The 22,836-nt window shown below is 42.0% G+C and overlaps 1 protein-coding gene across 1 annotated transcript in view; it reads left to right on the plus strand.

The window, feature by feature from the left end:
- The first annotated feature begins 12,820 nt into the window (after nt 1-12,820).
- The window catches only part of LOC136443301 (mediator of RNA polymerase II transcription subunit 13-like), a 52,421-nt gene continuing 42,405 nt past the window's right edge, over nt 12,821-22,836 (plus strand). Inside the window, exons 1-4 of the mRNA XM_066440489.1 lie at nt 12,821-13,061; nt 13,409-13,688; nt 15,188-15,272; nt 18,240-18,323. Coding sequence (XP_066296586.1) covers nt 12,993-13,061; nt 13,409-13,688; nt 15,188-15,272; nt 18,240-18,323 — 518 coding nt within the window. The 5' untranslated portion in view covers nt 12,821-12,992. The remainder of the gene's footprint in view (nt 13,062-13,408; nt 13,689-15,187; nt 15,273-18,239; nt 18,324-22,836) is intronic.

Genomic DNA, 22,836 nt, shown 5'->3' on the forward strand with positions numbered 1-22,836 from the left:
AATCACGAAGTGTGAGTCTATTCCCGTAAGACAAGGCCCGGTGGCTATAAGGGCGGTACATCTATTTGTTGAACTATATTTTCTTTTCATTTCTGTGGGACTTCACCATGAGTGAACATTAGGGGTTTTGAGTGATGATTGCTGGTTGGTGGCGGACGGGTGCAGATGATAAGATAAACACACAGACACACACCAAAATGCCAGCGGGTCCGTGGAGATCACCGAGTGCGTGCATTAGGCGGCAACAATTTTATTACCTGTTTTTACGATCCCCTAATGGTGTCTAATCTCCAGTCTTTTATGTGACCGTCCGAACAGGAGCACTACAGAGGGTATCTAACGTCTCGCTAAAATGACATTTTTTCGTGCCGATGCATGTTTAGTGCACCTGATATCATATGATAGTGTTAGATAAAACGACACAATGGTGGTATATCATTTACAGACAGAAGTTTGTAATGGTATCTGTTACGATGATTGTAGTTATAAAAGTTTGGTTACCCACGTAATTACATGTTCTTTACTGAATTATTTAATGGGGTTACAAACTCCGGTACGAGATACTGTTTTCTTTTATATAAACACAACGGTCGGGGTAAGATGCTTATCGGTCCTTACTACTTATGAACAACTGACTTTCTATAGAATAAATGTGTTTATGATTAGGGTCATTAGTTTTTAAGTTCCTTAATGTATACAGAACTTCTGAAGAACTCTGAGAAGAATAACACGCCTGGGATGGAGCTGGCCTGAAAGCAATTAGATTGTAGACTTTAGCCAACCACAATAACATTGAGTACTTACTTGTATGTTGATTATTTCTACATGTATTTAGTATATATAATAGCATTCTATGTCTCATTAGAAGTAAAAGCTAATCCGATGCAATGTTTCAATGAATGAATGAAAGACCTTTATTGCACGTTTATGCTCTGATGAGCTAAGCACAGGTCATGGTGACAAGCAGAAGAATAGTTACACTAGTGATAGCAAAAATGTGATATCTAACTACATCTAAATACTACCGCTATGTACAGGTTCAATTTCCTCTCGCTTCTAAAGGCAGTTTACGTTTGAGCATACAGGGTTTACGAAATGTGGCTTGTCTAGTTTCATTAGGAATACGAATTTTTCTGAGCTATCTAAATAACGAAAATTAGGAAACTTGTATTGTATACAATTAAAGAGGACATTCAATGTTTCCTCTGTAAACCGCCCACTGTGTTGGCGCGGCCTAACGGCCTACCGGAGGCTGCAGATCGGTAGGTATGATGGCACCGTGTCAGCCGACCTCCATTTATATATCCAGGTTAAAGTTCCGACACAAATTGTCGTTATGCCCACCGCTGGCACGCCATATTCCTTGTTTAACGATCGAATTTTTCACGCTTTCTGTTTGGCATGTGAGGCCGTGTTCCCGTAAAGGGGGCTAGCTGGATGTTTGATGCGGTTTGGGAAGAGGACATTGAGACTAGGGGAAAGAACTGTCTGTTTCATATTCTGGTCTTTTATGACGTATTTAGGTTGATGCAATTGAAAAATCGTCTGATGAAATTCACGGACATTAGTGTCTAGAACGTGCCCGGCACAGATTACAATGAAACGGACTAGGAATGAGGGCGTGGCAATATTGGTTGTGGAAAACTGGTAAAAAAAAAGGTACCAGGGTTTGTAAATAACTATACAAAAACGCCGAAAATTGGCCAATTCTGTGATTGAAAGGAATTTGCTTTCAAAATGCGATATAATATTTTGAAGGGGAAATAATCCTCGTGAAATGTCACACCGAAAACCAAATTTCCATATTTTCCCCATATCTGTTTCCCCAGCCACCAACGACTCCTAGATAAGTGAATACGCCCATACAATCTATCCCGGGTCATTGACGATATGGTGGTAAATGCTTTTACACATTGTCCCGTACGTAACAAAAACCAATGTAGCAGACACCGTTGTCAGAGATAGTTTGCTACACCTGTTATGATGCTCGAGTATGTAGTAATGCAGTCATCCACGTATTTGGTCCGGTTTTGTATTGCGGATAACGAACCAGCCTTCGCCATTTAATTTTTAATCTCACCGTCGTAAGTCAGTGACTGCTAAGCAAGCGGGGGAGAATGACTTAATAGAAGTGGCCAACATCTCAGCCATTAGAAGTCGGAAAGGATTTTGAACAAGGGTTTGTCTGTCATGACTAATAGGGGCGATTTGGCTGCAGAGTTGTCCCTATATTTACCTCCATCTACACCTTTACACGATCGTAGAGATAGATTATTCTTAAGGGCATCAGGGCTATCAATAAGCCTGAAAAGTCCTTAAGTCTTTAGGGCACTTTAACGACGATTGAACCAGAATAAAGCAGATGAAATGACTGGAATTTGCAGTTCGCAATAGGTGGTACATTGTAGTAAGCCTGGGGGAGAGCGAGATGCCAAATATGGCAATTTGATAATGTGTCTGACGTAGGTTGGAATTTGCGTCATATGAAGTCGCCTTTCTATGGAATGGTCTCCACTATATCATCGGATGCCATGTTTTCAAAATGAGACAGAGCTAGAAGGGATCAGGTGAAAGAGGAAATGCTCTAATAAAGTGCACACAAACACACACACGCGCGCACACACACACACGCGCGCAGGCGCACACAAACACGCGCACACAAAAACACACAAACACACGCGCTCGCGCACACACACACACACACACACAAACACGCGCACACACACACACACACACACAAACAAACACACGCGCTCACGCTCGCGCACACACACAACACACACACACATTATTCACACACAAACACACAAACAAACACACACACACATGTAGTGTTTGACAATACTCTTGACTTCTGCCATAATTTTCTTTCTAAGGAAGAAAAGTCCTTTTGGCATTTTAATTGCCCCCATGAAAAATGGAGGTACTGTATTGTTTGTGTTAGATCTAGAGTTATGTCGTGCTATTGAACCTTGTACGGGGACATCTAGCGATGCCAACACGTACGGGGGACATTCGTGTTGTTAATGAGGAGACATTTGCGGCAGCTGTTGTTGTGTCCCACTTTCAAAGACGGCCGCATGTTTTGATGCACACTCCAGACGTATGGAACCTTGGCTCGGAATCAGAAAACACAGCCATGCTGGTACTCACTGATTGGAGCTGCTAATGTGCGAACGTAAACAACAGTAGTGCGTGAGTACTCTGAGGTCGGTTGAAGACGATATCCGTCCCATGAGCCGTGGACTCACAATAATCATCCTCGCGTGACAAGCACGGTACATCGGCATAGCGATGGACTTGTGTTTCTGGGAAACAGCCATGTGATTAGGTCTACATCTCTTCGTGGGCACTCGACTATATCTATTTGTTATTTTCTATATCACAAGTGAAGTATTGTTGTCAAGTTTTCTTTACATGATGTAGATTTCATCATATAGGTTTTCTATACTTAATGCGTTCCATCCTAGGTCTTGTGGCGCCGTTAGATTAAATACTTTTTTCACCTTTTGAGTATAAAAAGGTGAGCAAAGAATAAGAGGAGGGAAAGAAAGAAGAAAGAAAGGGCAGGAAGAAGAGAACAGTTAGTGCGTCTCTTCCGTGACACGCTGATTTACACAACATACCTCCACTCGAGCAGAGGTTGGGTTTTGGCTTGTTTTTGACGTCTTTTTAGACGTTTTTGGCGGGCTTTCTATTCTGACACGGTTTCTTTATGTAAAGAACGTTTGTGTGACAGAAACGCCAATAAAGACGTCAAAAACCAGCCGAAACCCAACCTCTGCTTGAAGAGTAGCTGCTATTTGTACTCAAGTATTGCTGTCATGGACTCCTTCTCATATGACAAACTTGTGACTTTCTTTCCTGTGAAACTAATTACAAATCTTATCTTCTTGTTATCATCAACCCTTATCAGTAGCACCTCCAGATGACTTACGATCGCCTGTCGCGGGTTTAAACTTGTGTGGAGAGGCCCTAATTCTATTCTCCAAGCAGAGGTTTCGTTCGGGGGAGGGGGATTAGGATAAGGAGTGGCTGTGTGAAGGAAGACGATGACCTAGCCCCTCGAAACCTTTGCTCGGAGAATATCCCATTTCCTACTGTTCCCACACAGCACAAAACAGACGATAAACGTCGGTTTCTCTTTGCCCTTTTCGTAGAAATCTTCAGTGAACTGATAATTCAAAAGGTGTGCCGTAATGAGGTTCCTAATTAGACGCACACGCTCTCTGCGGTGGCGGCGTGACGACAGTTTTGATGCGTATTTTTAAAGGCAGATAACGACGTCTCACAACGACTGACGCACGCACTAGATGAGTGACGTCACGCTTCGGACTCTGTTGTACCAGGGCTAGTTCATTGCTGACGACTGTGTGTACAGGTGGTCAATCTTAAAACTCCTATACTCAGTTACGAATCAGCAGTCATAAATTGAACATAGAAACGGGCAGATATTATAATGTAGCCCCTGACCAAAGATTTGCCCATTTTGCCCACAGCAAATTGAAGATGAATTTCACTTTGTCATGGAATGCTCTAAATATGATGTTTTACGCAATAACTTATTTACATTTCTCAAATCAAGTACAACAGATTTTACGAGTTTCGGTGCTACAGACCGATTTGCATATGTCTTTAGATGCAACAACCCCAACAATCCAAAAATAGGTAAATATCATGTATAAAAGACTGCTTTGTCATTAGAAAAATACCGAAACTAATGATTAGCCCCACTCGATTGTAACAGTGTATGCTAGCCCTTATTACGTTTATGAATGTTAGCCCTTATTGTATTTTAGTAATAAGGATGTCACGTTTTATTCTATACCTTTATTTTGTATTATGTTTTGATAGTCGTTGCCATACATGTTTTCTTGAAAACTTGCATTCCCATTTCAAACTTACCAGTACTTAGTTCGTGTGACTAATGAAATCTTTGCCACAAACCACTTCAGTATTTCCTCCCCCCCCCCCCCCCCAGCACTCCAAATGACATCACCCTTATCGGGTTTAAAGACGACGTCATACCTTCGTAACCCTGCTGGATAACCACCGAACGTCGGCAATTAGAAGCCTTTCTACATGACACCGACGTCTGCTGGGTCCTACAAGACTTACCTTTTATGGAGCATAAGAAGTGATTTTTCCTGGAAAAACAGACGCTAGAATTACCTGGCTATTGCACAAGGGATCACGAAGGAGGGCGGGTTTACACAGAGGTCTCTTCTATATAAAGTTTATTGCTTTTGTTGTTTACGATTCCAGATTGGTATCAGTGTGGTCATATGCTTGATATTTCACCACAAGGGAAGTATCAAGCATATGACCGCCGTTGTGTCTATCTCTGTGTGTGTGTGTGTGTGTGTGTGTGTGTGTGTTTGTGTGAGTGTGTGTGTGTGTGTGTGTGTGTTTCTTTTGCTAATACGAGATATCAAGTGCTGCTATTTTTGTCTGTGCGACTTGAAGGGTCCCAACGCAGTGTGGTTAAAGCCTAGGTTACACATAGCCGAACATGGCCTCCCGACTGTCCCCCGACCATGGTTAGAGTGATTCGGGAGTGATGCGGGAGCTAGGTCGGCTGGCGTTCGGCTGAGTCGGGTGGCGTTCAGCTGAGTCGGCGGGTGTTCGGCTGCACCAGCCGAATGTTTTGAAAATTTCAAAACATTCGGCTCTGGACGGAGGGTCTGAAATGGGTCGGCTGGTGTTCGGCTGGTGTTCGGCGCGGTCGGCTAGTGTTCGGCTGGTATTCGGGAGTGAGTCAGCAGTAAAATTAGAACCTTATTCACGCCAGAAACACTACTGACTTACTCCCAACTAGTTTCCAACCTACCCATAACTCACCCCAATGCCGTAGACAAGTCTCTGCTAACTAATTCTCAACCAAGTGACTACTATCGGAACGTGGGCGAATCAACCCCGACCTTCACACGACCAAAAACAAAGAAGAACACAGAAAGCAGTATTAAAGCTACCCATGATCCGAATTCGATCTCTCGGTGATGTTAACAGCATAAAAGAATGGATTATTCTAATTAAAAACGAAAATGGCCCCTCTTTTAAAAGTCGCTGAATATGTCCATTTCAATTCGTGAGAGGGTCTGCAATCGGTCGGGGATTAGTCAGGAGAGATTCGGCAGTCTGCGGCTAGAGGTCGGGATGGTTGGGAGTAGGCTAGAAAGCATTCGGGGCTCATTCGTGAGCAATTCGTGTACTGGTTAGGAGATGATCGGCGCATGTTCGGCGCCAAAGACAGGCGTGGCCCAAAAACTGGTCAGACTGCTCCCGAACTTCAGCCGACCTGAGTCGGCTGGTGTTCGGGAGCCATGTTCGGCTATGTGTAAAGCCTAGGTTACACATAGCCGAACATGGCTCCCGAACGCTAGCCGACTCGGGTCGGCGGTAGTTCGGGAGCAGTCTGACCAGTTTTTGGGCCACGCCTATCTTTGGCGCCGAACATGCGCCGATCATCTCCTAACCAGTACACGAATTACTCCCGAATGGGCCCCGAATGCTTTCTAGCTTACTCCCAACCATCCCGACCTCTAGCCGCAGACTGCCGAATCTCTCCTGACTAAACCCCGACCGATTGCAGACCCTCTCACGAATTTAAATGGACATATTCAGCGACTTTCAAAAGAGGGGTCATTTGCGGTTTTAATCAAAATAATCCATTCTATTATGTTGTTAACATCACCGAGAGATCGAATTCGGATCATGGCTAGCTTTAATACTGCTTTTAGTGTTCTTCTTTGTTTTTGGTCGTGTGAAGGTCGGGGATGATTCGCCCACGTTCCGATAGTAGTCACTTGGTTGATAATTAGTTAGCAGAGATTTGTCTACGGCCTTGGGGTGAGTTATGGGTAGGTTGGAAACTAGTTGGGAGTAAGTCAGTAGTGTTTCTGGCGTGGTTAAGGTTCTAATTTTACTACTGACTCAATCCCGAATACCAGCCGAGCACTAGCCGACCGCGCCGAACACCAGCCGAACACCAGCCGACCCATTTCAGACCCTACGTCCAGAGCCGAATGTTTTGAAATTTTCAAAACATTCGGCTGGCGCAGCCGAACACCAGCCGACTCAGCCGAACGCCAGCCGACTTGGCCGAACGCCAACCGAGCTAGCTCCCGAATCACTCCTGAATCACTCCAACCATAGTCGGGGGAGGGTCGGGAGGCCATGTTCGGCTATGTGTAATCTAGGCTTAACCTGGGCTTTATGGGTAAATAAGACGTGCCATCTGAATATATTTCTATCTTATCATAAGTCAGACTTTTCCAAGTTAGTCCGGACAACACGACCAAAATGCATGCTGATGATGATTCCACACACCCACGTCTTTTGTGTGAAACCTGTGTACACAATCATCGTGACAATGGCCTTGGATCAATACCACACGTACACTCGAAATAGCGATATATACATGACAAGCATGATGTACTATAAAATACGCATTACACCACTAATGCGATATGTGTGATCGTATGACTACATCGACTTTATCGGACGCACAAGGTTGCTAATGTAGTCCAAATTATAAAATCGGTTAAACGGTTTCTAAATAGCTTCCCTGGTATGTAAGTATCGATGCTTGGCTATTTTTCTCGAGGCGTGCACCTTTTAAATGGTCCTTATTGCTACCACATACACGTTTCTGCCAACGCTCTTGATAATGGCCTGAATAGAAGATATACACAACGCCTACGGTCTGAATATGTCTCAATTGGCCACTTGAAGTTAAACTTCGTCCACAGAGAGAATCTGTTTCTAGTTTCGACAATGATAAAGTAACGAAACGATTTCAACCATTCGTAGATGTAGCCAACGTTCCCCGAAGACAGTTTCAACTTGGGTTCGTTTGGGAAAGATGCGTTTCTACTCCTTAGAGACATAGCCCACCACGGCCCCAACCTTCTCCAAAATATGGTTGGGAGTCAGTCGTGAGCAAGTTCATCTGTGGTTGGGAGTTGGTCGAAGAGGTTGGTTACCTGCTAGTCCGTTTTAAAAGCCGTCTGGGCCAGCTGACTATAAGTGTTGACAAATCAAAGCTGTGGGAAAGTCATATTCTGCTTGGATGCGATCAGAGGAACGAACTGGAAGTAGAACAGGGCGGATTCCAGGCTACTCCCAACCCAGCGCCGACCTTGGTTGGGGATTGATCGGGAGCTAATATAAATCGTGGGAAGGCCCTTAATGTGTGACAGCGGCTTGAGCGGCACCCGGTGTCATGACATTTGCAACAACCAATGCGCTTTAGTTTTATTTTAATGAAACGACTGAATAAAGCAACTTATACTGCAAACCTAGTCCGTGGGTTGTGAGAGTGTAGTTATTTTTTTTCGCGCGCCTACACCACGTGCCGATTTAGCGAGTATGTTCTGATCGTTTTTTGAAGTATTTACGATTTCCAGACATACATGTGATGAACAAATGATCAACTTGATTCTGCGTTACGCTCGCAAAGTCATTGCTTTGACGCGTCATCACGACGCAGACGGCCGATACCCCGTCGTTCGCCTACGTACATATAGGCTTAACGGTTATGACTCTCTAATGAATCTGGTCTCACTTGTGGCGCCAGAGGAGCTACAAATGCACAGTCTTCAATTTCTAATTCTACCTAGGGCAAAGATAACTCCATTTCCAGAATTCCTAAGGGCAACAGTGTGCACGATTATTCAAGTACCACGTCAGTTCCTCAGATACAAAACATAAAATGCAGCTAGTTCTATCTATGACTATTGTATGAAATTACTTTTGCTCAATCAAAGAATAGGCCTAAAGCCTAAAACTATAGATTAAAGTATTAAAATGTTATGTCTTTGCGTCTTTTTGTTCTGTGTGTTGATGGGGATTTTTGGATTCATTCCATCCCTTCGAGATAAATTAAATGAAAAAATCTGTATAAACATCTACGGATTTCATGCATTTTGTCTCTCCTAAGCTCCCTTAGGGCCATTCGTCGTAAGACACTAATTAGAAGGCTTACGACTAGTATCTTACGACAGCAAATTGAAGTCCTTTTCCGGGGACATCTGTGGAAATGGATAAAATCCTCTAAATGTCTTCTACTAGCGATTGGTCGGATCCACTACTTTGTCAGCTATTTGTAAGTGACATCCTATCGTAGCCCCTCCTCACAGCCAATCAAACAAATCACACTAGGTAGACACATCGATAGCATGTTGCGAGCCCTAGTAAAAGACTCCACGCAGTACGTGCTGTCTGTCCCGTCAGAACTACAGGCAGGCGTCACACGTCTACAGGCCGCAGTCAAGGCTTCCAGGCCGCCTACCAAATGTGTAGTGACCTGAACATGACGCGGCACGCGGTGTGGAACGCGCACGCATACTGACAGGAAGGTCAAGTGGGGACGAGGCGGGGCGGGGCGTGTGCCGTGACGTCAGACATGCCTGGTGACGTCGGAGTGACATTGAGTCGCAACAACACTGGCAGCAGTGGCTAACTTGATAAGCTGTCTTAAATCACATCAGACGACGCTGCTTTGATAGTTGCTATTACTTAACGGCTAAACGATGTTACTTCTTCTTTGCCTGAAACGTTTTATTTTGAATCAACCTCTTTTCGAAAGATGTACACATACATACATACACACAGGGCTGGGGGCGTGGCATGTGTATCTTCTTGGTTTATCGTTACATAAACTCTGAAATTATGGTGTTTATGTTTCATAAGCAGCTTAACACTTGTAAAGGTAGGAACATACATTTTTCTTAAAACACATCCTTTTTTTATTAGACAATCTTGACGTTCTTCTTTCAAAATCCTTTTCCAAGGAGTACAGTCTGTTTAAGAACTCAACAATTACACGTCAAACCTAACATACTACCAGTGAGAGAAAAACAGCCAAACCTTCCTTGCTGGTGTTACCTGATATCATCCATTCAGCATCAATATCCTGATGCCGTCAGATGAACGTTAACACAGCTGCGAATGCGGATTTACAGTAATTACGTTTGCAAGGGGGCCAGAAGGGAAACTATGTGACTAAGATGCCGTAAACTGTCATAAAAGTCTTGCTGATACGTGATTGATTCACTTCAAACAAGTATAATAAGTAGATATATATGCACATACAATTACATACAGTTATTATGATGGGCGCGCGCGCACGCACACACACACACCAACACATACACACACACACACACACACACACACACACACACACACAAACATACACACATGCATACTGAGAAGGAGAGAATATTGGTTAACAAAAAAAATCGTATCTGTTTTTGTAATTGCATGCAATAAGGCATAACGTGTACCGCGTCTTATCATATTCAATTTTACTACAAAATGACAACACTTCGTATTATTCTCGTGCTCACCAATAAAATATCACATTTAAGATGTACAAAAAGGCCTCGGAGGTACTGAGTATGAATTGATCTGCGGTTTCCTTGTCGACATCGGAAAGACGTCATTGGCGCTAATCAAAAGACACATGTTCGATTCATGTGTTGAATAACCCCATTAGCAGTGAAACCCCTGTGGGTTGGAGACATACTTACCGCCTACTAAAAAACGTAAGACATTTTCTGATCACACTGTTTGAAGATATAAGAGGTATAGAAATGACCAGTTAGGTCTTTATCGAATTCATGAAAGTGGTCCATTCCTTAAACCGTTGCCTGCTGATATAAGTCTTGGATGCTGCTGTCATCGCGCGCTTTCCTCCACAAACAAAAAGTCTGAAAACAAGGCACTATAACAGCAGCATCGTTGCTAACAACAATGGCTACTCAGATTTCCGTGTTAATTAGATCCTATGGACTTGTACAAAATTTGGGGATGCCCTAGGACTAGGAAGAGAAAGGCGATTTCAACAAGTTTCTGTAAAGCTGGCTTATACAGTTATGGTATTCGCTAAGAACAGTTACGCAACAAACTGGATAAAATTTTGAAGGTAGTTTATGGTATTGTTGACGAGTTGTGTGGTTTTAGAGCAAACTTTCAACCTTTCAGTAGAGTAGTTTCTCCTTCCGAACAGAAAACACTGTATCTGTAGATTTTTCATTTTTGTGTATAACTTAACATTTTAATTGCACTGTTAATGACGACAATATATGTATTCGTATGACGAAACGTTATGAAACTTACAAGTACCAAACTTAGTTTGGTCCCAAGGAAATTTAGGCGGCCAGGATAACTTGCCTTCACCTCGCCACAAGTTCTTTGTGTTTAAGTCCCTTATTTCCACACTTCACAACTTTCAGTGCATACAAAAACAGGAGGAAGCATTTACAGTGCACTGAGAACCCTTGAAGTTCCTATCTGGTAGTCACTGACTTGGGTCTATTCCAAGAAGTCAAGGCAGAAACTGAAGAACCACGCAAAACGCACCACAGAGACAACGTGACGTTTTTAATAAGTGCACCGTGCCCCCGGATTACCCCGGATTGTGTAATCGCCAAACTATACACATGTCAGTTCCACTTTATCAACTTCACTTTTGCGTGTCTCATTTTCTGTCAACCATACATGTGTATCTTCCTGGTTCGCATAACAACAAACAACGTCAACAACATCAACATCGATGATAAGTCTTTATTACATGCCTGAAGGGGCTTAACATGCGGAAGTAGATAAAAGAACTCCTTAAATCCAATAGTTAAACAAGGTATGAGAAAAATAATTGAAAGATAATAAGTCAACTTCATAATTTACAACGTTCTATCATGCTAATCTAACCTGGGGCAGTGGAGAATGGAGTGACCTAACTGCAACAACAACGTGACGTCATACCAATGAACTTGGACCTTGACCCTCTCAGATTCCCTACCTTGTGACGAAGTTAAGAATCCTGAGTTAACGATGAGATTCGTGCACCAAGTCCATAAAGGGAGACTTATGTTGGACTTTCTCCAAGGTTTATGTTGATACACTCCCGCCCTCTTACTTCCAGACGCCGCGAGGAAAGCATGCATCAGGAACACTTCCGTTCACTACTTTCAATGATTCACCCTCATGAAACATTCGTCTGATGAAACTTCGCTGCCATAAAAAACATTCGTGACTTCCTTATGAATACTCTACAAATTCGTGACTTCTTTAGATAACGTTACACTACGGGTAAATGCAAAATCCCCGCGTCTTGATGGTTAAACTTAATTGTTTAAGCCACATTAAATTTGGGATAAAAATGTATCTTTATGTAGTGCTGTTGTCGACTAATTAATGGAATATGAATGAATGAATAAATAAATAAAGACCTTTATTGTACCCATATGAAATAATAGTAAACAGATACATCTATATACATTGTCAAATTACTACAAGATCTTTTAAAACTAATACATGTCTGTATAGACTCGACTTCTTCTCGTTTCTTTGTAATGGTCAAAATGTACGAGCAGACATGTTTCATAATCAAAGGTTTGTCCAAACTCATTATATATGATGACCAATACATTGCTCAAACGATAGAAAGTCACCATATCGTTGATACATTTAATCTGTCTTCTTGAGAACTTTATCTTTATAAGTTCGAAATTTTTATTCATTTTTGTTTTCTGCAATAACGTTAGCTGCAACATGTGATTCATAATACTGAGCCTGTATTCTTTTTGACAAATTGCAAGGTCCTTGTACTTTCTGTTCTGTAAGCTCAAAAGGTTTTATACAAATTCCAGCTAACAGTTTGATATTTGCAGCCTTGTTTTAGTAATGATAAGCCTGTCTCTAGAATGATGTTAGAGTTTTGACATTTCTATACAGGTCGGAATGAGGACTGCGGTGGGAGTGAATAAATTATTATGTCCGGTCACGTGACGGTCTGGCGACCAATCAGCGCCGTCCGACTGCGCAGCGCCTCATCTTGTCGCCATTATTGAGGTTTTTGTGGAGGTTGAAAGCTTGTGAGCATTTTTACCAGGATTTAGGGCCCAAATTGTGCGGATTTAGGCCCAAATTTCGCGCCGCAGGCCCTCGGAATACCCGTTGGAGTAGGGTGTAGCCATGTGCGGAACATGAGCGCTACAAACTCCGTGCCGAACGGTTGTAGTCTGGAGGATTGCCATTCAAATGTGTTTGCTCTGGTAAGTGAGAGAAGTTATTTGTGTGGCACATCGATTTTTTTGCTTGCGACCTCGTCCATAGTTTGGGTAAATAGCACCTTCTCTCCCATAATTTGTGGGGAAAGCTCTGGGTGGCTTGTATCTCACCCTTGGCGGGCTACACATCGCTTTTGGTGCCTAAGAGGGGCGACGTAAAAGACCCGGGTCAGGGTTTATCGACTCTTTCTCTTTGCAGTGGCCTTGGGAGGCCCAAATAACCGGCGGTGGGGAGGGCGCAAAACTGTTTCATTTCACAAATATTTTCACTCGCCGTGTGGTTCTTGCTCACTGATGATCGGAAAATGCCGATTTTGTGTCTTTTCCACCAGACTGACCTGACAGGTATCAAATGGCGTAGGCTACGCGCCCCGTGCCCTGCGGGTGTGGGGCCCCTGGAGGACCCCATCCTCTCCTCCTTCGCCAAGTGTCTCGCCGCCGACGTCTTCTGCGTGTGGCGCCGTCTCAGCCCCAGCACCGCCCCGAAGTTCCCGGGAGACAGCTTCCAGGGCGAACCATCGACCCCTACCCCGAAACAAGAGCGGGAGCTGTGGATATTCTGGTACGGGGACGATCCCGACTTAACGGACGTGTTACACCCCGAGCTGAAAGGTACGTCACCCCCCAGGGGCCCCTTCAATGTATCAACCTTCCATACATGTTAGTCGTTACGCTCCGCTTTCCTCTGTCACATCGTCACGTTACGGCAAACAACTTCACATAGTCCTAGCTCTAGCAGGAAACCTCCACTGCGAAAATATTTCCCCTGCAATGCAAGATTAATGAATCCGCGGGCATGCTAGAGCAGATTTTCTGGTGTAGGCCGTGTAGATCCTCGTCCATGCTTGATCGCACGTTTGTGTAATCAGTAGGGGGGCCTGGTGCTACCAAAAGGGCAACATTTGAACGCTTTTAGGTCACAATCGAGCAGCGAGGCGGCCGAGATGTGCCAAATAATATCAACATGCAAGCCTAGAGGGGCCAGTTAAAATCCTGTGGCATATTAGTAACGTGTGAAATGGTCAGATTCAGGTGAAACACAGACATGGGTGGCGACATCCTTTCAGGCTTTATCCCTCCCATCTGTTAAGCAAATAATAGCACGCAATTGACAGCCCAGGTGTAGGTTTCACTCCTGGCATCTGAGAATGGCTTGAGGGGTGCCTCTCAACAGTAATAACACAGAACTTGAAATCCTTTTTTCTGTTTATTACAATTATTTGTGAGTCATAATACCAGTTAGACATGTGTTTAGCTTACCAAATGATTTCGAAGTTGCTGAAATTTTTTCTCCAATCTCAATATTTTTCTCGAGAGTATTTCAAACCCCGCAATAGCACACTAAGGAGGTAATATATATGGAATCTCCCAGGGAAAAATTGGTATCAAATCTGGAACAACATTTTCTTTCGGAGCATGCGTCTATCATTAATTGACGATTATGCCTGGGGCGAGGAATTGGCTGAATGGATGTGGTCTGTTGGCAGCAATTTGCATGTTGCAGGTCAACCATTGTAGTATGGCCCTAACCTGATTTTATATGATTTATATAAAGTGATCTTTTACATTATAAACTACCAGGACATCTACATGTGTGTTTTGATTGATTAACGTCTTGTGTAGTTATTTTCTTTTGATAACCTCTTTAGGAAGCTTTAACGCCTGTGTTTAATAATGCCCCATGTTGTGGTCTTTCCATTGTACCGAAAGTACCCCCAAATGCACCCATTTATAAAATCTGTCATGCCAGTTCTGTCCTGGCCACTTCTGCCTACAAATTCCCAGCCTGCAAGTCATTCCGTCTCCTTCACATATCAAAGGATTTGGTGGAAATTTAGGGAATTTATCTTTCTTTAGCCGGCGGGGCTTGACAGAAATTTGGCTACCTGCAGCTATGTTTTGAAAAGTGATTTGGAAAGGTATTATGGATGTAATGCATTTGGCTTATGTTACGCAGCTAGCAACAATCATTCGGATTGCCAGTGGTTTCTCCCTGGTTACATCCAGCCATTGTTTATTCATCTTCGTCACTCCACTGTTTATATCTAGCACAAGTGGTTGAGTTTGTCTGGTTTTTAACCCATGCTGTCTTCTCCCTCCAAACCCTTCAGATGTGGAACAGGGGTCCTGGGAGAAGGAGTTATCCTACGAGTGTCGGACCTTACTCTTCAAAGCCTTGCACAATCTCTTGGAGAGGTAAGGAAATCACCTTCAAGTTCTTCTCGAGACCTAATCAGTTGACCTTAGAGTCCTGTCGATTGCTGACATATTTCATGTAATGCTACTGTCGCCAGTGTTATATAAGGTATGGAAAAAATTTTAAGAACAGCGACTAGTAGAATTGTACAAAGTTTGTTATGAATATGAATACAAATATTGTATATTTGGGCTGGTATTGAGCTTCATATTACATGAAGTGTTTGTGTTAATTACATGTCCCAAATGTTATATTATATAATTAAGGCTGACGTCTTGCTTGCCAGTTTCATTATGTCATTGTTTTGAATACTGTATTTTATATTGGCATTGAAGTGTTTGAATGTTTTATTTTCAGAAGTAACTAAATGGCCCCAGGTCATGTTTAATTTGAAAACCTGATGTTGTTTGAAAAAAAAAATTACTTCTGGGATTGTGCCATATGGTGATGTGGCATGCAAATTACAGTGAGTTAACAGAAACAGATTTTAAGGTTGTATAAATTGGGGTGGTTCGATGCTTAATGTTTTGCATGCATTCATCTATAAAGAAATAATGTTACGAAATATGGCATGTACTGCTTGTTTTGGTGACAATTTGATAAAGCAAATCCAATTTGATAAGCAGAGGGTATGTGTGTTAACACTTGAAACCAGCATGTCGGCAGTTGTCATTTCAAGCCATTTGCAGGCATCCCGATGTGATAAGAAATTATTTATCGAGTGGAATCAATTCAATTCTGTACACACAAACTATTTATGTGGTAGCTTAGCCAGGCTGCTAAGTGTATCATTGGTGATTTTTCATGTGGCATGTTTCAGAGCAGGAAATAACATACAGTAAGTGACAGAATGTGCCACCAGATTAAATTGAAATTCAATTACTCACAAATTTTTGCATGAGTAAAAATACCTAATGGTATTAGGGAGGACCATATGTACACCACTTCATGCTGCCTATATTAGCAACCCTTGCCAAAGATCGCCCGAACAATTACAGACCAACAATATAGGCTTAGGTAGGATATATTTCAAAGATTGTTTTGATTTGGGAAGGAAAGAAATGACTTTGCATGGAATAGTTGAATATTGAAATTTTATGGATAACGAAAAATTGTGTGTAATTTTTAGGTACACATGGTTCTTGTAGTACTGTTGACCAATGTTCATGGCTTTGTTGAGGTCAAATTTGGGCTTAATTAGAAGTCAAAGCTGTTGAGAGGTAATCTTCGACTGAGCACCGCGTGCATATCATCACAACGCACTCTGAATTATTTATCCCTTAATGCTGTATGATGGTGCCGTGATACGATTCATCATTACGATAGTACGTCCGGACTAACGCCCCACCTGCCGATGCGGAAAATGTCATCGCCAGCGTTTATTTTGTCAGCACCCATTGCTGCGCTCAAGTGGCGTCGTGGGTTTTTGTCTTCGTTAGATGTCTTCCCTTGCAGAAATGTCTTCAAAATATCACAATATTTGAAGGAAGCCCTCTATAAATTTTAGATCTCATGCATAAAATTACTATACAGACAATTTTATGAATACAGAAGACTTGGATTGACAGCCCTGTGTTTAAAGATATCCTACCAAATTTTTGATCAGGAAATATCCAAATATGTATAAATATATAATAATGTATACAAAACAGCTATGCTGTGATTTTGGTAATTATATGTACATTTGAAATTGATTGTCACCTCCCAGAAATCATGTTGAAATTATTGGGTATTTGGAATGAAAATCACATGGAAACATAATATCCTCCGGCAAATAGTTTCACACAGACAATTCCTAGTTGACCTATATTTCAAAGCTGAACTGTTGTTGAGTGCTCTATTAACTGCCTCTAAATATCTAATCCAAACATCCTGAAGTCTGTCAAGCCCTTCCTGCCCCTTTAGAAAGTCTTCTGCCAAAACCAAGTGTTAGTGTTTAATCATAGTGTGGTATTTATAAGCAGCAAAAGAGTTGTAACTGTCTACTAGATCTATTGTGGTTTCTGTTGTAAATTATTTGTCAAACGGTTACTGTTGCATGGGATTATACATGTGGGTTACTTACACCAGAAAGCATTAGAAATATCGGCATGGGTTGATGCTCAGATTTGTTTTGTTTATCCATATGTGACACATCAATTAACAAATTATACATGTAAGGAAAGCATGTGTATATAATTATATATTGTTTTTAAACTAAGACTAAAGCCCCACCAAACAAAGACAATAGATTAAGAATGAAGCTATAAGAGCTACAAGAGGAGATATTTCTGTTAATTTTAACCAGTTGCCAACCGCAAATCAAAACTATGAACTAATTATGAATACATAATATTGGCAGAGTGAATATCCTCCCTGTCTGATCTGGTACAGATAAGTGATTATTTGGGCTGATATACCATGTTATTGTAATTTCTACTCTGCAGGGTAATACATAACTGTCACTGAGAGAACATTAATGTATTGATGTGTTTTCCCCAGGTTGTAGTTTAGTCAGCTCCAGGCTATAGATATCGTTTATGCAGGTGAAGAAATTCCACAGAGACCTGACAAATTTTGACAATGTGGCCCCAGGCAAACCAACAGATTAGACATGTTCCCCCTGTATATGTGGTAACTGTTCTATCTGGGACACAAAAATAACCCAGTGCCCTCGAGAGTAAGACAGGAAGAGAAGTAGGTTGGAAAATTGTCCGAAGGCCATGACTTCCTTGAACGCGAGGAAAAGAAGGGGTCCCATATGGTGTTTTTTTCACAGCTAAATGTAGCGAATGACTCCTTCCTGGAAACCCCCAAGTGGCAGTAAACAATACCTGTAGTTCCATTGGAGGGTGTTTTACCTGTTTCACAAATGACACCATTGCACGGCACACGAAAGGTCGCGTCGCGGGTCATGTTTATCTATTGTGTGTTGTTCGCTTAGTCTGATGGCGGGGTGTTGTTGTTTTTCCCTCTCTTTTATTCAGATACTTGCTGTCTGCGGACTTTGTACGGTTGGGGAGGTGGTTCGTGCGGCCGTACATTCAAGGCACTGATGAGAACGACAAATGGTAAGTACACAGCTTTAGTGAGTCCTTTCTCCTTTGTGCATATGCTGAAAATGTTGGCAAAAATGCTGAAAAGTGTATGGTGAAATATTTACTGTACAGTATTACCTCTTGGAAGATTTTTTGCCGAAACCTACTGTAAGGTATTGTGGTATTTTTCATTACTCGGATATCTAGATTTCGGCCTTTAGAAAGCTTCCCAGCAAATCTCAGAACCTGAGAGGAATTACTGTCACTATTGTGAGTTGTCAGTGACTCTGATGCTGAATGATTAGCAGTATTTTTTGTGGCAGGAAACATGGTTTCAAAAGAAAGTAAACAAAAAGACCAAGTACTGTCAAAAGGGCAACAGTTTTGGCTCTTTAGGTCATTTCTGAAATGAGATTTGAAGGGTTGATATTCCCTGTCAGGTGTCAAGCTTGTCTAGACAGCTTATATTAGAACACAGATAGTGGAGTCTCCAGTGCTTAATTTGGCTGGTGTCCACCATTTCTGTCATGGAAGGGGTGTAGTTTATCATTCTGTCATATTGTTACCTTGGCGTTTATTATTTTTACTTCTGGAATTGAATAACTTGTCCTGACTATTGCCCATGTGAAGTTTCTAAAAGCGTTGATTGTCTGTTCTGTCACTGTGATGTATTTTACATCTGGTAGCGGAAGGTTGGGGGCAAGTTGCACTGGGTAGAGTTGAGACCACATATGTTCTTGGCAGGTGTCTTTGGCTTTGTTCGATGTTGAGAAGAAAGCAAGCTGTTCGTGTCACATTCTGTCCTACTCCTGGCAACGCTGTGACTGTTAGCATAGACCCTGCGGAGATAGAAGATCTTTCTAGATAAATAAGGTTCAGCATTGGAGACTGTAGTATGTAACAAAAATCTTGCTGTATGACAATGATAATGCTGTTTAAATCATGCAAATTAAACCAAAAGCAATGGAATCTTGAAAGTTTGAAACTCTGGAGGCATGCCTATATCTATATGCTTGCCAGTAGTTCTGACAATTTGTCAATATTTTCTACCAAGCTTTTACGCTGAGTGTTATCCTAGTGAGAGTATGGGAGCCCTGATAAACTAACTACGATGGCACTCAGGCTACCTAGCTTTTGACAGGATGTCGATTTTGTAGTAAGCCAAATCTATAGGGTAATATTGGGATCTTCGCTTGTTAATGAAATGGTTAGGTTAGTTTCGGTGCAGTCTAATCAAAGGGGATTTGTTTTTAACTAGATTAAGACTGTTGCCCTCTGAGTTACCTGGATTTACAACCTGTTTGTCAAAGCTTTGATTGATTGATTGATTGATAGTTGTGGCTTTTATTCCGATTTGCCTTCTGAAGAGGAAATGTCTGAACCACAAATTCCTGGGGTACCAAAATGGCATTCCGCGAAAATTTAATGCAAATGACAGAAGTTAATTTCGCCCCATTGGGAAGCTTACATGATAATTAAGGTAACAATACTACCATTATGATTCCATGGTGGTAGCAGTGGTACTCTGTGAATTAAAACAATTTGTGCCATGATTTCAAATATTACATGGGCATGTTGATTAATACATTCATATAGTGTAACTATAGCCTTTTATCGTAACGTATGTGAGACTAGGAGCCATCGGGAAAGCTTTAGACATAACTTCTCATGTCATTGCTGCCTAGAGTATGCTTGGAATGTGTCTGGTAGACTTGTTACTTATACACTTCACTGCACTGTAAAGATTCCTTACTTTTCCATATGAATTGATTTATCACATATGGAGAGAGGTATAAACATATCATGAGTGATTCCAAGACAAGTAAAAAGCAAATAACACCAGTCGGCCATAACAACTGCAGTTTAATGTTGATAATGTATAACATGTTTCAGTTTATTGGCCTGCCACTTGTGAGTTAATTTAGACTGTTAAGTCATAATATATTGAGGGTGTAAATTATGATATACCTGTCTAGGTGTTAAATAAGCTCCCTTGAGTATGTATTGAAGGAAGTGCCATTACCTTAGCTATGGTGAAAAGCTGGCTTTGGAGTTGCCTTGGTCGTCACCAATGCCGTAACCACATACATGAGCACATGGCCTCTCACAGGTCCGCTTGCCATAAATGTTATGGTCACAACATTTTCCCAGTGGCAGGTGGGTACCCACACCTTGCTGTTGTGAGCTGCGCTTGAGCAAATAACCGAGAAGCAACCAAGCATTTTACACCACCCTGACCTACATTCAAAGCTTGTAAAAGCCGCACACGCAAGGAAGTAATCATAAATTATACATTTAAAACCTACTTACCCTTATTAAGGCTACTGTATTGCCGTCCTTATTCTTATTAACAAGACAGGTAGAACTGGCAGCCTTAAAACCTAATGCTTCTTGTGACAATTTCTGCCATAAAGTGTAGAAGGGAAGGTTTTTGTTATTGATGATAACAAACCGGCTTGGAATAACATGTCTGGGAGAAGTGATCAGACCTGGTAGAAGAAAGATGGGTGTCTGTTTACAATCGATCTCACCTTCGGTTTGCACAAAGGAACTTAAGATGTGGGTCACGCCCAGTCTGCCATGAAACACAACACCTGTACCACTTCTTGAGACAGGTGTGTGTGTGTTGTGATAGCAGTTTATGATAGGCAGATTTATCGTCTTCGGCCAGTGTGATGTCCCAGTTCAGCTCCTTACATCCAGTTCTTTGAAGAAATGCTCTTTCGTAACTGTTATAACTCCAACAACATTCTAAGGGGACAGGGTCCATTTAGCTAGAGCGGCTTATCTCCCCCATACAACGGGGCTCGACACGAGTGCCTTCCCCCTTTTTGTTGCTAAGACTTCGATCACTCCTAAGACCTCTTTGCTGTTGTACTTGCTTTGAGGGCTGCTGCAAAGTGAGCTCAAAGAAAGCTCGGGTAATCAGTAGGGACCTAACCTGCACAGAGGATTCTCACCTAATTTGTGTGCAACTGTTATATTGATGTCTTGACTAGGGGGAGATTGCCCAAGCAGTGATAAGACTCTTGGAGCGGGGAGGATAGGGAGACTTGTTGGTTTTGAAGAGATAGTTTTCTCCTGCCCTGAGCCCTTGCCTTAACCCACTTTGGGTTACTAATGTGACAAGTCTCCACTGGTCATGCCAGGTTAGGTATCCAGAGTGTTCACCTGAGCCATCTATACCTGGTGAAACCATTTCTGGCTCTCTTTGGGCTCAGAGTAGCCTGTAGGTTTTCTGATGGGGTGGATTTGAAGTTCAAGCACAACGTGAAAATCTGAGTGAATGTGTACCTGAAGAATTGTTTGCTTTTATGTTTTGGTTTTTAGTGACCCAAAGAGAGCAGTATAGCTGAAGTATGAAATGGAACTACTTTGTTGATGATGATTGTGGCATAAAGGCATAGGCCAAACTAGGGCATGAAGTAGTCTATATCATGGATGGCTTTTTTTCCAAATATTGAGTAAGCATATAATAGGTGTGGAAAAACTAACCTGTGTAGCAACATGTCTATTTCTGGGTCCATGTTTATCAACACATTTTAATCATCTAGCTGTTTACAGATCTAAGATGTACGTCAAATTCTACAAATTCAGTTAACAACCTTTGATGAAATTAATTCTATTACACCTACTGTCTTCAGGCCTTTGTCAGTGTCCCTACTTTAGATGCAAACATATGGCTAAAGCCAACATTACCTTTCTCTTGTGCTGGGGAGGTCAGAGGTCAAGGATGCAGTTGCAGTTGAACAGTTGCCAAGCATTCAAGTGTTGAGCTGGTCGTCAACTGGGTCAAAAACATGTTTTCATTCCTGCAACTTATGGGGTTAGATGACTCCAATAGTTAGGTGCAAATAACATTGAAGTGTTTCACATGAAAGAGTGCTTTGTTAAAGGTTGAAGATAAAAGTGGTAGAAAATGTGTATCCATAACATTGCATTACTAAATGTGTTGATAATGTTACAAAAGAAATAGCCTGCCCTTTGATGTATTATATTTTATAAAATCATCAGAATCAAAAGTTGCATCCAAAAATATGATGAATTTTGTGCAAATTTTCACGCTGAAATTTTTCATGTGCACAAAACCCCATCTCGGAACCCTGAATCTTGAAATTGGAGGGATTTTAATTTAAGTCAAATGTGTAACAGAAAAACTGGAGAAGAAACTGTTATTCTCACAGAGGTATGCAAGAGAAGTGTTACGTGATGACGGCCCAACAGAAGAGATATTTTCTCCCAGTGAAAGTTAACATACTTAGCAGAGCAGACAACTCTTGTCATGTACTAATGATAGCCCATGGGAAAGCTACAGGTTAGGTTTGGGGACGCCCAGGACAATCCTAAGGTCCACAGCACCTGTGCTGTAGATCTTAGACACTTTACAGACCTTTGTAAACCCAAGTCAAATGTAAGCTGACTCCTGGTTTGACGGCAGGTCTGAGTGGGTGTCAGGCCAGCCAAAGAGGAAATGCCTTGCATAGCACCACTATCTGGTCAGTGGGGACCACAGGAAAGGGGTACAGGTTTGCTCTTAGCCATGTAA

The sequence above is a fragment of the Branchiostoma lanceolatum genome, chromosome 1 (assembly GCF_035083965.1).
Source record: "Branchiostoma lanceolatum isolate klBraLanc5 chromosome 1, klBraLanc5.hap2, whole genome shotgun sequence".
NCBI lineage: Eukaryota > Metazoa > Chordata > Leptocardii > Amphioxiformes > Branchiostomatidae > Branchiostoma > Branchiostoma lanceolatum.